The 15,031-nt window shown below is 49.3% G+C and overlaps 1 protein-coding gene across 7 annotated transcripts in view; it reads right to left on the bottom strand.

The window, feature by feature from the left end:
- The window catches only part of TOX2 (TOX high mobility group box family member 2), a 134,282-nt gene that overhangs the window by 80,963 nt on the left and 38,288 nt on the right, over window positions 1-15,031 (bottom strand). For all 7 annotated transcript variants that reach the window (XM_029918592.1, XM_029918595.1, XM_029918596.1 and 4 more), the window contains one exon: window positions 874-939. In XM_029918592.1, coding sequence (XP_029774452.1) covers window positions 874-912 — 39 coding nt within the window. In that variant the 5' untranslated portion in view covers window positions 913-939. The remainder of the gene's footprint in view (window positions 1-873; window positions 940-15,031) is intronic.

The following is a 15,031-nucleotide window of genomic DNA, read 5'->3' as shown; positions in this document are numbered from 1 at the left end:
GTCTGCGGTGAGAACCCTCCCCAGCATCCCAGTCTGCAGTGAGAACCCTCCCCAGCATCCCAGTCTGTGGTGAGGACCCACCCCAGTATCCCAGTCTGCGGTGAGGACCCACCCCAGTATCCCAGTCTGCGGTGAGGACCCTCCCCAGCATCCCAGTCTGCGGTGAGGACCCTCCCCAGCTCCCAGTCTGCGGTGAGGACCCTCCCCAGCATCCCAGTCTGCAGCGAGAATGCTGCCAGCTGAAAGAAAACTTAACTTTTGGAGACCAGACTCAGTGGAAATTCAGATTCTAGCTGGCATCTGGGACTCACAGAGGGCTGGGGACCAGGACAGCCTTGTCTCTGGATGACTCCACTTCCTCTCCAGCAGGGAGAACAGCAGGGGCTTCCTCTGCTGTCCTCCCTGCACGCCACACCCCACAGACTTCCCCAGTGGCACTAGACAACTCTAAGAGGGCAGGAGAACTCTGCGTGCCTTTGTGTGGGTGTGTGTGCTTCTGTGCCAGTGTACGTCCCATGGGTGCTGTGTGGCGGCAAGAGGCAGATGGTACCAGAGAGCATGTGACATTCCTCCTCACTACAGCTGAAAACCTCTCCTCTGCACGGGGAATGTGGGCCACACTTTTTGAGTTGTACCAAGTTTTCAAAGGTGCTCACTTTAAGCCAACATGAGCCCGGTAAGTGATCTATGGAAAATACTGTAGTCCGAGTTGGACTTTCCCTTTTAAGGGGACACTCAATATTCTTGATCACTGTGAGAGAGGACAGTATGGGCTAGGCCCCGCTACTCTGCACCATCCCAGCCCCACCCTGGAGCAGCTGAGCCCCAGCCAGCTCCAGGCCGGACCCCCACACAGGAGGATGGAGCACCCACCTGGCTGGTCGATAGCAACTCTGGGTTCCCGTCACTCATCCCCACGTAGGCACTGTCACCATCAAACTGGAACAGAGAAAGAGAGAGAAGCAGGTCTGAGTATGGTTTTCAAGAAGGCCCCAGGAGAAGCCCAAGGAGGTCAGGGGACTGAATACATTGGGGGACAAGGTCTGTCTGTGGGGCCTGGAGAAGCCAAGTTCTAGCCCAAGATGCCCAAACCCCATTTAAGCAGGATTCCCTCTGGAGTGAAAGGAGCAGCCCCCGCCCTGTGGCCCCTGTGGGCTTGGATTAGCACTATTCATTACAGAGAGGATGAAGAGAGGAAGATTTTTCTGCCTTGTCCACAGGCAGCTATTCCTGGTCAGATACTGAGCTCCTCAGCCCTGGAATTATGCAAATGTCTCTCTTGGTCAAAATGACATCAGACTATCAGCTGGCTAGAATTCCACATGATGAAGGTAGGCTAAGATCTTCAGAGCGCTGGGGTCATGGCACCTGCCCCAGACCTGCCCTCCAGGTCTTACAATCCTAAGAACTTTTGCCCTCTCACATTTGCCCCTTAGGATGCCTGTGTCCACAGGCAGAGGACTGTGGTAGAAACCACACACGGAAACTGCGATCCTGTGTTCTGAGAAGCTGCCAGTTCTGGACTCAGAAAGATCTCCCTGCAGTAGGAAGCAGGTGTCGTGGGGGAAGTGTGGGCTTTGGAGCCACTGGCTTTTTCCCCTGATGCGTGATCTGGTGTCTGAACTTCCAAGGTTCCTCATCTGTTGAATGAGGATAATGACAGTAGTCCCTTCTTCGTGGGGTGCTTCACCCAAACAAGTGGAGCGCGTAGCTCATGCCCAGTAAGTTCTCTTCCATTGAGACAGGTGTCTTGGATCCGGTTCCCTGAATTTAGAGCCTAAGACCAGGATTCAAATGCCGGTCATTTCTGAAAAGTGCTCTTCAGGAAACTGTAAGGGAGAGAGGAAAGCAGGACGGGGCAGTGGAAGTCGCGAGGCAAAGACATGATCTCAGCTGGAGGCCTGCTGGAGCCTGATCCCAGGGGGTGCCGCAGGGCATGCATGGCACCAGGAGTTAGGTCAGTCACTGGCTGTGGGCTGCCCTTAGGGGACAGGGGAAGGCATCATCTTCTGAACAGGGCAGGCCCCATTTGGCCAAGGACAGGTCCCTGGAGAACTGTGCCAGCTGTGGGCCATTTGCAGCCAGTGTTCTAGCGGATGGGAGATCGCTGTGCAGGCTAGGAAAGGGATCTGAGTGGGGCCCCCATGGCAACTGGCCATTTTATTTTAATTGAAAATTTAATTATTTTATTAGGCTATATTCACATGGCTCAAAATTTCCAAAGCACAAAAAGCAACAGAGTGAAAAGTCTGCTTCCCACCCCACCTCCCAGACAGACATCCACTGCCTCTCTCCGGATGCTACCACCGCGTCTACCAGCTTCCTGTAGATCCTTTCAGAGATGGTCCACATACATACAGTTTACAGCAGTTTCTTTCACATAAATGACAACATACTATACACACTGTTTTGCAACTTATTTTTATCCTAGCAACACATCTCGGGAACTTGTTTATATCAGAACATAATTCTGTCTTCCTATACCTAGTATTCCATAGTATGGATGTAACAGATATATTTAACTAGGTGAGCTCACGGGCAATTGAGTTGTTTCTAGTCTTTCCCTATTCTAGCATTGCTCTCATGAATATTTTTGTACGTCTATCATTTCACATGGGTGTGAGTTTATCTGTAGGATTAGTTTGAATAATCGCTGGTCCAACAGTATGTGCGTTTATAATTTTGATAGGCATCGCCAAGCACCTTCATGGAGACTGTAAAAATCTACCCTCCCACAGTCACGCACAAGACCATCTGGACCCTCGTCACTCAGAGAGGCTTTTCTCGACAACTGGTTCTGAGGCCAGCCTCCCACCTGTGTGGGTTCTGCGAGCCCACCACCACGATCCGTGCCAACTCCCTTGCCCTGCTGCATTTGCTCCATACACGCTTTCACTTTCTAGCATTCTATATCGTTTACTTATTTACTGTGTTCACTGCTTACAGTAGACTTCCCCTATTAAAACTGAGGCTCTTGAAGGTCAGGAGTCTTAGTCTTTCTGCCTCCTAAGTACCTAGAATAGTGCCTGGCACAAAGCAGAAAGTCAATAATTGTTTACTGAATGAATGAATGAAGAAACCACTGCACCATTCATATTCTCTTTTCCTAGGGCAGTCTCCCCATCAAGGCAGCAGGATTAATGGCTATTCCCAAATGTCTTCCTGGCACAAGGAGAGGCAGAGTCCTTCAGTGACTGCAGGATTAACAAAAGAAATGGCTGGACCATGCCTAGAGTCTGGGCACTGGCCCTAAACGCAGGGCTCTGTCTACCACACTGCACCTGGAGCCCATGCTTCAAGGCCCTGCTCAGAAACCACCTCCTCCAGGAGGTCTGCCATGCTCTCACCTCCTCCAGCTGTCTCTCTTACAACACAGATTGTCTCCACATCTGTCTTCTGCCCCAGAGTGGGAGCAGCATGGAGGCTAGAACTGTTTCCAGTCATCTCCAACCCCCCACCCCAGCACCTGGAACAGGCTGGCATCAGAAGAGACTAAGCTCCTGGGTACTTTTTGATGTGTCACCATGGCCATGTGTCACTTTGATAAAAGTAGAACGTTTTGAAAAACTACACATAATTTATAAGCATGTCTTAAAAGAAAGAACGACTAGAAATGGAGGGGGACTGGAGTTTAATCAGATATCTGAAACATTTTATAAAGCAACAATAATCAAACAGTATGGCATAGTTTAAAACTAAGGGAACATGTATCAAAGAATCAAGGGAAGCTGTCCCCCCAAGCCCCACTGACCAGCCCACTTATTAACTGCTGACTTCAACGGAATCACAGCAAAAGGAGAAACCTGTCTGCTCTCCCCAAAGCACACAACAGGCACTCAACAAATATCTGGTTAATGAATGAATATGGTTGGTAATGAGCAAAACGCTTTCCATAAAAGATCTTATTTCAGCCTCAAAACAACCCAGTGAAGCAGGTATTATTTTCCTTGTTTAAAACCAAGGAAACAGGTTGGGAGGATTAGCAGCTGCCTCTAATTGCACACTTAGTGACAAGCTGGGCTTCACAGCGGGCTGTCTGTTCTTTGGTTTGGTCTCTCCCACTAGCTAGAAGCTCCTTAAGAGGGGGGATCAAAGCTTTGCTGCACCCCACTATGGAACCAATCATTAGCCTGGGCCTGGCACATACTGGGTAGCACATAATAAGTATGTGTTAGTGGTTCAGGGAGGGAGGCATTATCTGCAATGAGTGGTGGGGGATGGCTCTGGGGATATGAGGAAAGAAAATCCTGGACTGTGATGTGTGTGTGCTGGGGGATGCAAGGGGCTTGGCCAGTGGGACCACATAAGGTCACCAGAGCCGGCCCCTATGGGTTTATTCATTCACTCATTTATTCAACTAAGAAAGAGCTTCTCCATAGCAGAGGAAAGCTTGCTTCCTGCTTTCAAGGGACCTGAGAAGTTGGCAGAGGTTCCCAAGGAGTGCCTTGGACAGCCTCTGATTGGTTACTCCCTGGAGTCTTGCACAATACATTGGGAGCACACACAGACTTGGGGCCTGGCTATTGAGCAGCCATGAACCCGAGGTGGTGGTAGTAGGGGACATCTGTCCTCTGTCTCCTCTCTGTCTAGCATTCCACCATGCCAGACTTCTTGCAAAGGAAAGGAAAAAGAAGGGATGATCCCGAGAGTGCCAGGCTTCCTCTGGCTTGGCCCCCAGGGTCCTATGGCCTGGGACTTACCTCCTCAGCCCTTTTGGGGAGGTTGCTTTCTGGGGGAAAGGGTAAGCCAAGGGGAGAAGTCAAAGAGCAAAGCAGGGCCACCCCAGAATGCCCACATCGATAGCCACCACACAGCACAGGCTGAGTGTACGTGGACACAAGTGTACATGACAGACACAGTGTGCCCAAGCGTGGTGACCACATACACACCACAAACCAGTGGGGGAACCCTGTCACACACAATACAGCATTCACGAATGCACTGAGTCACACACGTACCACATCCGTAGGTAACACAAACCAACACCCAGGCCTCCACAGCACAAGCATAAGACCCTTCACATGACTGGTCCTCAATGCCCACAGGATGCACACATGGACAGGAAGAATTGCCCAGATGTGTTAAATATACATTCATCTGCAACTGTATAAATAGAACTCACATAAATGTGCACACAAACATATAAGGCATGAGCATGTAGAAATATACACAAGCAAAGATACACAAGAACTTAAATTCTGTGCATATTTCACAATCTATTGGTCCCTAGCCAAAACTATTTTTTTCATACCACACAACCTTCTGTATGCTTTAAAATTGGGGAGTGGGGGAGATGCAGGGGAAATAAGGGCCTAAGAATTTCCATGGAACGCCAGGAGAACATCCTCTTACCACGGACTGGAATAGATTAATTTTCCCCATTTCATATTCTAATTATAATTCCTTTTCCCATCGCCATCTTCAGTCCTCATTACAGCTGGAAGATTGTTCTGCAAAAGCCAGACCTTCATCTTCTCTTCCCAAGAGTTTTGTCATGGAAATGAGTTTTGGAATCTGAAAGGACCCACATTTTTTGCAAATATCGAATGTGTAGGGATAACCCTTTCATGACGGCCACCAGGGACTCTGCTCACAGAAGCTTCTAAAAGGTCTGTCTCTCCCCCATGCCGTGTGGTCCCTGGGCAAGAGGGGTCCCTGGGCCTCTATTCAACAGCCCTCCCAACCTAGATCCTGTTTTTATTTTTAAAGACACTTAGCAAATAGGCAGCCAAGGTGAAAGGTGAGAACCCTGATCTTAAGAGGCAGATGATGCTCCAACACTTAGCAAGTGTCTTAGCTGCACTGTGCCTCAGTTTCCTCATTCTTATGACCCACAGAGTCACAGATTCATAAAAGTCACAGATTCATAAAAGCTGTAAACTAAATATCTGCAGGAAGGACAAATGAGATAACTGGATGGATGAATGGATAGGATAAGGAGGGAGTGAAGAATAATATAGATGGATGGATGGATGGATGGATGGATGGATGGATGGGTGATAGTATAGATCAGCGCAGTCTAATAGAAATATAATGCAAGTCACAGATGCAAGTTACATTATATCATTTAAAATTTTCTAGTGGCCACAGCTAAAAAAAGCAAATACAAACAAGGGAAATTAATTTTAATGACATTTTATTTAACCCAATATTTTTACCATATTATTATTACAACATGTGATCAACAGAAAAATTATGAATGAGATGGTTTACAGGTTTTTTTTGGTACTGTCTTTGAAATCTGGTGTGTATTTTACATTATAGCACATCTCAATTTAGACTTAGCCACACTTCAAGTGTTCAAAAGTCACATGTGGCTGGTGGTTGACAAAGTGAATAAAGAAGGAAATAGTTGTAATGGGTAAAATGAGTGGATTCATGGTGGGTGGTTGTATTGGTGGGTCAGTGGGATGGATGGATGGATGGATGGATGGATGGATGGATGGATGGATGACACTTAGGTACATAGAGAAAATAGGTGGTTTGGAGGAATGAATGGAATCGTTGGGCCAGTAGGTAAACGGATGACTCAGTGATTTGGATAGCAGATATAGAAGGTGGTATATGTGGGGGAGTAGGAAGGACAGATGGATGCGTGGACTTTGTGATGAGAGGGATGAATGGATAAATGGATGGGATGCTGGGTGAGAATGAAGAGATAGGTGGATGAGAAGATGCCTGGAATGATGGGTGAGATACAGATGGGTGGGATGCCTGGGTTGATGGAGTGGGTTGAATGGGTGAGTAAGATGGATAGATGGGTGGATAACAGTATCTGGTATTTCCTTCTCACTCTAGCCACACTTTCCATGGACATTGTCATGACTTCTTAGGGTTATAGCATGTCACTGACTCTCAAATGCTTATCTTCAGCCAAGTTACCTGCAGATTCCAATATACAGTTTCCCCCTGGACATCTGTTCCATGAGCATCTCAAATTCCACAAACCCCATACTGAACTCATGACATGGGGCATGAATCTTCTCTTTCTCCAGTGGTCTGCCACCATGAGAAAGGATGTCACCCTTTGCACAGGACACAGGTAGTACCTCCAGGATGACTCTGAACCCTGTCGCGCCTCTGTCCCCCCAATCCAAGCCACAGTGGCTTTGTGCTGAGCTCCTCCCCCCACCCCCCATCCATCCTCCACCCTGGCTATCACTAGTGATCACTTCAGTGCTCAGATCAAAACCCTGCAGTGACACATCATTAGCCGTGCCACACAAGACTCTCCATGGCAACTGGCCCTGAGCCTCAGCTCCCACAGTTCTCCCTAAAAGTTGCAGGAACATGCAGAGCCCCTGCCTTTACACACATTGTCCCACGGTCAGCCTGGAGCACCCCCTCCTCCCCTTTTCTACCCACTGAAATCCAACTCGCCCTCAGTCTTTTGTTTCTGGCTGTGCATTCCACCCTTAGTGGTCTTCCTTGCTGCTGCAGACTTGCATTCTTGGGCCCAACTGTAAAGCCTCCTTCCCAAGTCGCTCTGGTCTTAATTCAACTTCTATATGTGGTGTGTCATACTAGGCAACAGCATGGATTCCTGAATTAGGGTTTTAGTTCCACCAGTAACTAGTTGTGTGTGACCTTGGATTTAACCTATTATTGCTATTATGTGCTAAACTCTTATCCCCGTGTCAGCCAAAACCATCTGGCACAGGACCACGTCTCCTATGTCACTGAGGCTGTTAGCTATCCCCTCCAATCTCTCCCTCCCTGACACTGTTGACACACATCCATCCTGACTTCCTTTCTTTCTGTCTGAAAAGGTGAAGTATGTCCATCCTATTCAAGGTCTACCCATTCACCTCGACCCCACCCACCCACATCTTGCCCTCATTTACTCCTACTCTCCATCCTGGGGGTAGGATCTAGTTTAAATATGCAAAAGCAAAATGAAATCAGTCCACACCCTTGTATAGCATATACTAAGCACCCACAATGTACCAAGTAATACCAGACACAGTATTTACGATAAATAAAACTTGTCACAAGAACAGAAATGTAAAAGCAAAGGGATTCTGAGGTTACAGAGGGGGCAACTGTTGTTCATTGAACAATGTCTAGAGAGTGCATACTATGTGCCCAACACCCAAGGCACACTGTAATGATTCTGACACAGCCCCTGCCCTCCATTGAACTGGGGGCCCCTGCCCTCAAGGAGCCCCCAGTTCTACGGAGAAGCTGCAAAGAATCAAATGTTCCTACTCTCCAAATCTGAGAAGGACAGGCAGTTCTTCGGCCATAGTCCTAAGGGGAACAAGTAACTAAAAAACTTGTCATAAGCCTGTCCCAACTGGTCAGTGACAGCTTCTCATTCACCCAGCCTCTGAAGGTCCAGAAATCAATGTCAGTCTTATTCCAATAGCGACACGTCCACCTCTGGGGCTCAGCCAGTCCCAGAACCTCCCGCTTATGAAAGTCCCTATACTCTAGGACCTCTGCTCCGCAAAGCCCTACAAAGCTCAGCTCATGCTTGATATGGAGAGACTAGCTTTGCAATGTATAGCAATGAGTTCAGCACTCCAAATATCAAATAATGCTTCTTCTTTGACAGTTGTGACAATGGCAGGATAAAGTTATCATGGGGGAGTGGGAGCAAGGAAGAGGGCCTCTCAAGAGAGGCATCCTGAAAAGGTAAGTTGGAAGCTCCATTATAGAAGACACACAGGCACTGGGCAGGTGAAGAGCAAGGCTGCTGTGAGCTCAGGCCAGTGAGCACCTACCAGACCTCATTCGTGATGACTGGAACCCTCCCAGAAATGCCAAGGCTGCATGACCAGCCCTGCTGCAGAGATGAGCAAGGCAAGGCTCAGGGTGGCTGGAGAACTTGCCCAAAGCCACCAGCCAGTTCTAAGCCTGGCCTTGACTCCAAGTACCAGAGCAACAGTTGTTCTATAGAAGCTGCTTCCCCCCGTACCCCCCTGCACAGAGACACAGATCAAAGACCAAGGATGCACAGCCCCCAGCACAGCCAGCAGCAGGCATGAGAGATGCACCTCACAGAGATCTAAAGAGGAAACAATCAAAGCAGCGTACACTGCGCCTGCCTGCCCCCACATCGGGCCGTGAGAACACTCCTTCTGCACAGATAAAACGCGGCTCAAAAGCTAGAGGCAGTGAATGTGGCAGCTTCATTCTGGGCCCTGCCGAGAGTGCGGTTTTGTGTGGCAGAATCACAGAGAGATGCGCATCAGGACCAGGAAGAGGAAGGAGGGGCAGAGAGGCACAGGGCAGATGGAAGGGGGCAGGGATAGAGCCTCGGGCACCGATGCACTTCGAGAAGCATGATTGTACCCTGGTTACAAATGTGGGCCCTGTTGCCAGGCTGCCTAGGTCTAAATCTTGGCCTTGCTCTTCAAGCTGTGTGATTTTTTTAAACTAAGTTACTGTGTCTCCATGTCCTCAACTGGAAAATGGGTATGACTATCCTTTAGATTGAATATGTCAATAAATAGAAAGTACTTACAACAGTGCCTGGTACACAGAAAGTACTCAGTAATTGTCAGCTATTACTTCTATTAGTTAATCCTCAGAACAACCCTGAGAGGTTGCTATAACTGTCTCTCTTCCATAGGTAACAAAACTGAGTGGGGCTTCATGCAAACCTCTGAGCCTTAAACATGGGAAAGACCCCTGATGCCTCTACCTGCCATACATAATCTGAAATAAAATTTGTAAACTAAAATCTCATAAGAGAGTCTGAGAGCTTTTTTTTTTTTCCATGGTGATGACTTTCCTGCTTTATTTCTACATATCAAGTATCAGTTTCTCTCCAAGAAAGTTCTTCTCCTTATTGGTGTACCTACTTTGCTGGGCATAGTGCACATTCTTATTCTGCCCACTGAGAAAGCCAACATTATGACTGGCCCAGAGAGGTTAGGGGATCTGCCCAAGGCCACACAGCCAAAATATGGCAGAGCTGAGTCTGTAGTCCAGGCTGCTGATCCCCTAAAAGCCTATATTGGCTTCCCACTCCCACTGCTTCCTAGCTGTATGGACCAGAGCAGGTGACCTCACAACTCTGGGCCTGGGGCTTCATTTACCAGTAAGGGACAACAGTGCCCAGTGGGGCTGGGAGCAGGCTTGTGAGCAAGCCCAGTGTTGTGGCTACTGCAGGGCCCTCCTCCCCACTACTGACCGGAGTTGGCATGGATGGTGCTGCCTGTTTTAGTCATAAAATACACTGAGACCTAAACATACAGTGATCACTACAGCTGGGGTTACCAGCACCTGCCACCTCTGGGAGATAGAAGTCAGTGTCCCCATTTTACAGATGGAGAAGCAGACCCTCTCAACCGGCCCCAGCTATTCTCTATCTAGACCTGTGCTGCCCAGTATGGCGGCCACCAGCCACATTTGGCCCCTGAGCACTTGGAACACAGCTAGTCCAAATTAAGATGGATTTAAGTGTAAAATACACACCAGGTCTCAGATTTAGAACAACAAAAGAATGTAAAATGCCTCATCAATATGTTTCTATTGATTACATGCTGAAGTGGTAACACTTTTGATATATGAAGCTAACTAAAATATATTATTAAAATTAATTTCACCTGTTTCTTTTTACCTTTTTAAAAATGTTTATTTATTTTTGAGAGAAAGAGAGGCAGAGAGACAGAGGGACAGAGGATCTGATGTAGGCTCCATCCACACTGAGAGCAGACAGCCCGATGCAGGACTCGAACTCATGAACCAAAGATCATAACCTGAGCTGAAGCTGGATACTTAACTGACTGAGCCTCCCAGGCACCCTCTTTTTCACTTTTCTCAACGTGGCTACTCGAGATTTTAAGATGACAAATGTGGTGTGGATTACATTTCTACTGGACGGCGCTGGTTGAGATGTGGTCCCAGTCACTCTCTGCTCCAGACCCAGAACCTTGGGGATAGAAGAGTCCACATCAGCAATAGCTGAATTCTCTGTGATAGATATGGGGAAACTGAGGCCCACAGAGAGAGAGTGATTTGTTTAAGGCAAGAGTTTGGTACAGAGGCACACCACTCATTGAACAACTATTACTTGAGTTCTAGGCATTGGGTTATGGCAGAGAATAAAATAGGGAGCAACCTCCCAGCCCAGCGGTGACATGGTGAGGACACAGGACCCCTTGCCTGGCCAAGCCCCCACAGACCAGAGCAGCTGGACTCGGCACCAACCCTCATCTCCGTAGTCAGCTCTGATCACAGAGCTCAGGGACTGCAGGCAGGAAACACACAGGAGCTCCCGCTCCAACCCGGATCAGAACCACCTCAACGACCCCTGGTGAGTCTCGCACAGGCCATTAGCCAGCTGCGGCTGCCAGGAGAGCCTGATGGACAGGGCAGCCCAGTGGGCACAGCATGGCTGCCTGGTGGGCCGGTGGCAGCTTATACACCATCCGCGCCACCGCAGATTTATGGCAAAAATTATCCTCTCTCTCAGCTCCATTTAAAGCCATTTGGAGCTCGCTCCCATCCCCGATTATAAATCTAATTGCACATTCCAAACAGACAAGCGCTCATTAAGCTTTAATTATGCACATGTTGTTTTCAACAAACATTTTCATTTGGCCGCTGTGAGGGGGAATGTTACCAAGGGGCCTGCGGACGCTGCCTGTGGCTGGAAAGAGCAGGCTGGGAAGTGGGTCGGGGTGTGGTCAGATGAGGCTGTCCAAGGGCAGGGCAAGGACCCCATCAGATATGGCTCAGCCTCCGAGGGCCTCCCACCGGGCTTTCGTGGCAGGAGATGCCGGTGCGTGTGTTGTCGGCCGGTCCCACCTGCACCCCTAAGTGTACCCACAGTCTCCTCTCAGCTGGCGCCAGCGGGCCCCTCTGGTGGGAGGAGGGAAGACAGGGACCTGAACTCCCAGCTCTGAGCCGTATGCCCTCCCAACCCCGAGCTGGTGTCTTCAAAGCCTGTGCCTGTCCCTGCTCCCACACCACCGCGGAGCCCTCCTTCTCCAGAGCAATCTTCCCTTCCTTGTCCGCTCACTCGTTTATTCCACAACTATTTCCTATGCAGAGACCTGGTTTGGCAGTGAGGGACCAGCACAGGTCAGGAAAGACAAGGCCCCCTGTCTGCTTCTTCCCAGGACCCTCTCCTTCAAGTCCCATCCTACCCACTGGGGCAAAGTCTTTGAAAGCACTTGAGAACCTGCCCTCTGCCAACCTGATCATGCTGGTGGCCTCCCAGCCCTCACTTGGGCTCCTCCCCTGCTCTGCCTTTCCAGGAGGTCTCACATACACACACCCAGGCTCTGCACTCCCCCCACCCCAGCCGAAACCTCCCTTGCCTTCCCTTTCTTTGCAGTTAACTCCCACTCACTCCATGCTGCCATCCAGGAAGCCTCGGAGAGACTGACTGGCTGCCGTCGGCGTGGGGCACTTCGAAAGCATTTACTGGACCGTAACACCACACTCACCTGTTGCATGTCTGACTCCTAACACCAGCCTGTCCCCCTATTTTCCCAAAGCGCTATCTCCTATGGGGGGAAGAGGAGAGGCACCTGTTCGCTGTGTGGCTTTCAACAATACCTTCCTACCTCAGAGCCTCACCTTCCTCTTTTGTACATAAAGGGTTTGAATGGCTGAGGCTCTCTGGGTCCCTTAGCAGCTTGGTCGGTGTTAAGTTTTGGGGTTTGTCCAGGAGTTAGACCTTCCTCTTCCACCAGAAGAGGGTCCTGAAATCACCAACCCACCTTCAATTATTCTGCCAGGACCCTACCGAGCAGGGGAAGTTTGCCACGGCAGGTCAATGGTGCCTAGCCAGAGATGGGGGACAGGAATGGTGCAGAACCCCCAAGGCCACTTCTCAAAGATCTTCTAGAAGTGCAAGCAAGTGAAATAAATGTATTTTAAAAGAATGTCAAGATCCATTCAGTGTTTGGTGGCTACCTGCAATTTTAGGGCAGGGTCCTGGGAACAGACCTTGAGAGGGAAGGTAGGAGTTTTTCAGGGGGCACCACAGGAAAGGCGGGGAGGCAGGAGTGGGCAAAGGGACAAGTTGAAGGTGATGCGGTCACATCAGAGGCAGCAGTCTGTCCACAGGAGAGCTCTGGAGCTGGGGAAGCTCAACAGGAGAGCTACATTCCCAGGTGAGCCAGCCACTGAACCCAGGCTGCCTGGGGGTAGGGTGAGAACCTTGGGAAAGGCGCCCTCCTGCCACCAAAGGCAATACCTAGAGAGGCGACAGCAGCCACCACTCTGGACAGCCAGCAGAATCTCAGTTAAGGAAGGACCTGGGTGATTTACGATAGCGCCCACTACCACTAAGAGCATTTATTTATTCTAATAATTTGTGCAACATTTACACAGAGCTTGCATGCATCAACCAGGCACTCCTTTAATTGATTTGTAAATTCTGACTCATATCCTCTTCTCAACAACCCTAAGGTAAGTTACTGCTACTAAGGGTCCCATTTTACAGATGAGATAACTGAGGTTCCATGAGGTTAAGTGGCTTACCCTAGGTCACACAAGCTGGTAGGTGGTAGAATCAGGACTCAAACCCAGGGTCAATGTTCTAACAGCAAGGCTACTTCACTTTCACGGTCTTGCCCTGCTCCGCTGCAAAGGCACAGCTGTCCAATCCCCGCGTCCTCCCCAGAGGCTGGGTTGTGGTCAGTGGTCTAGAGCCCCAGGTTGCCAGTACTGCCAGCATTTGTGCTTGACAATGATCTATCCTCCAAGCGGTTGGGAACAGGTCCCAAAACTGATCCTTGCCAAAGACAATTAACCAGAGGCCACATGAGCGTGCGTCGGGGGAGGGGGGGCTGTGGCATGGGCGGGGGGTGGGGTGCACAAGTGCCTGAGACAATGAGCAGCAGATGATTCGGGAGATATTTTCTCTCCAGCGCTACAAAGCAAGCCTTCAATCATGCCACAAAGGGCTTGCATTGTTGGAAGGGAAATATGTCAACGACAGCGTTAAATCATGGGACAGTTAAAAAAAAAGAAGAAGAAAATGAAAAAGGAAGAAAAGAAAAATAAAAAACTTCTGAAATAGTCATTTGACCCAGAAAGGTTTTCTAGGTCACCTGAACTTGACATTTATGCATCTAACCCCAAAACCTAACACAGACAAAGTACCCAGTTAACTTCCTTCTGTTAGTACCAGATAACACAGGAAATGATATTTGTAAACACTGCTGCTATTTTTTTTAAGTGCCATCTTAAAAACCAGCGTTTGGACTTTGGAGCTGAGCACAGTGGCGTGGTGCGGTGCAGCCCGGGGAGCCCGCAGCCCTGGGTTCACTCATGCCCAGACTCTGCACTCAGCCACCATGTGGCCCTGTGGCCAGGGAGAGTAACTTGCCTGTTGGATCCTCAGACGCCTGCCCCTGTAAAACAGGACCGGAGCCGGCAGGTTGGGAGTGCAGCCTGGCAGCATGAGGGCACACCGAGGTGCCCTAGAAGGCTGGATTCCCACAGCCATCCCTCTGTTCTTTTTATTTTTTAATTTATAGTTTATTGTCAAGTTGGTTTCTATATAACACCCAGTGCTCTTCCCCACAAGTGCCCTTCTCCATGCCCATCACTCCACTTCCCCTTCCCTCCTCCCCCTTCAGCCCTCAGTTTGTTTCAGTATTCCAGAGTCTCTCATGATTTGCCTCCCTCCCTCTCCCTAAGTCTTTTTCTCCCCTTTCCCTCCCCATGGTCCTCTGTTAAATTTCTCCTGTATCCCATCCCTCTGTTCTTGACAACTGCACTTTTATGCACCAAGCCTGAGCTCTCCTGAGGACCCTGCAGCACAGGGGCCAGGAGGACAATGGAGGAATCTCTGTCCTAACAGACCTTTTCTCCCCAGAAAACAGAGAGAGAGCATCCCATACTCCAAGGCACAGCATAGGCCAGTGAATTCTTCTAATTCATCATCAGCCACCCAGTTTAAGATAAATCAGAGCCTTCAGAGACCTTCTCGTTATCCCATGAGGAAACTGAGGCCAGAGCTAGTAGATGACCTACAGTTATTGGCAACAGCATGCTGAGGGTTATAACCCCAATGTTACTAGGTCCCCTGAGCTTGTGCCTCCAAAAGAAGCCAGAGTTA

Source organism: Suricata suricatta, chromosome 12 (assembly GCF_006229205.1).
Source record: "Suricata suricatta isolate VVHF042 chromosome 12, meerkat_22Aug2017_6uvM2_HiC, whole genome shotgun sequence".
NCBI lineage: Eukaryota > Metazoa > Chordata > Mammalia > Carnivora > Herpestidae > Suricata > Suricata suricatta.
Note: the sequence above shows the minus strand (reverse complement) of the source record. Positions and strands in the feature narration are given on the sequence as shown.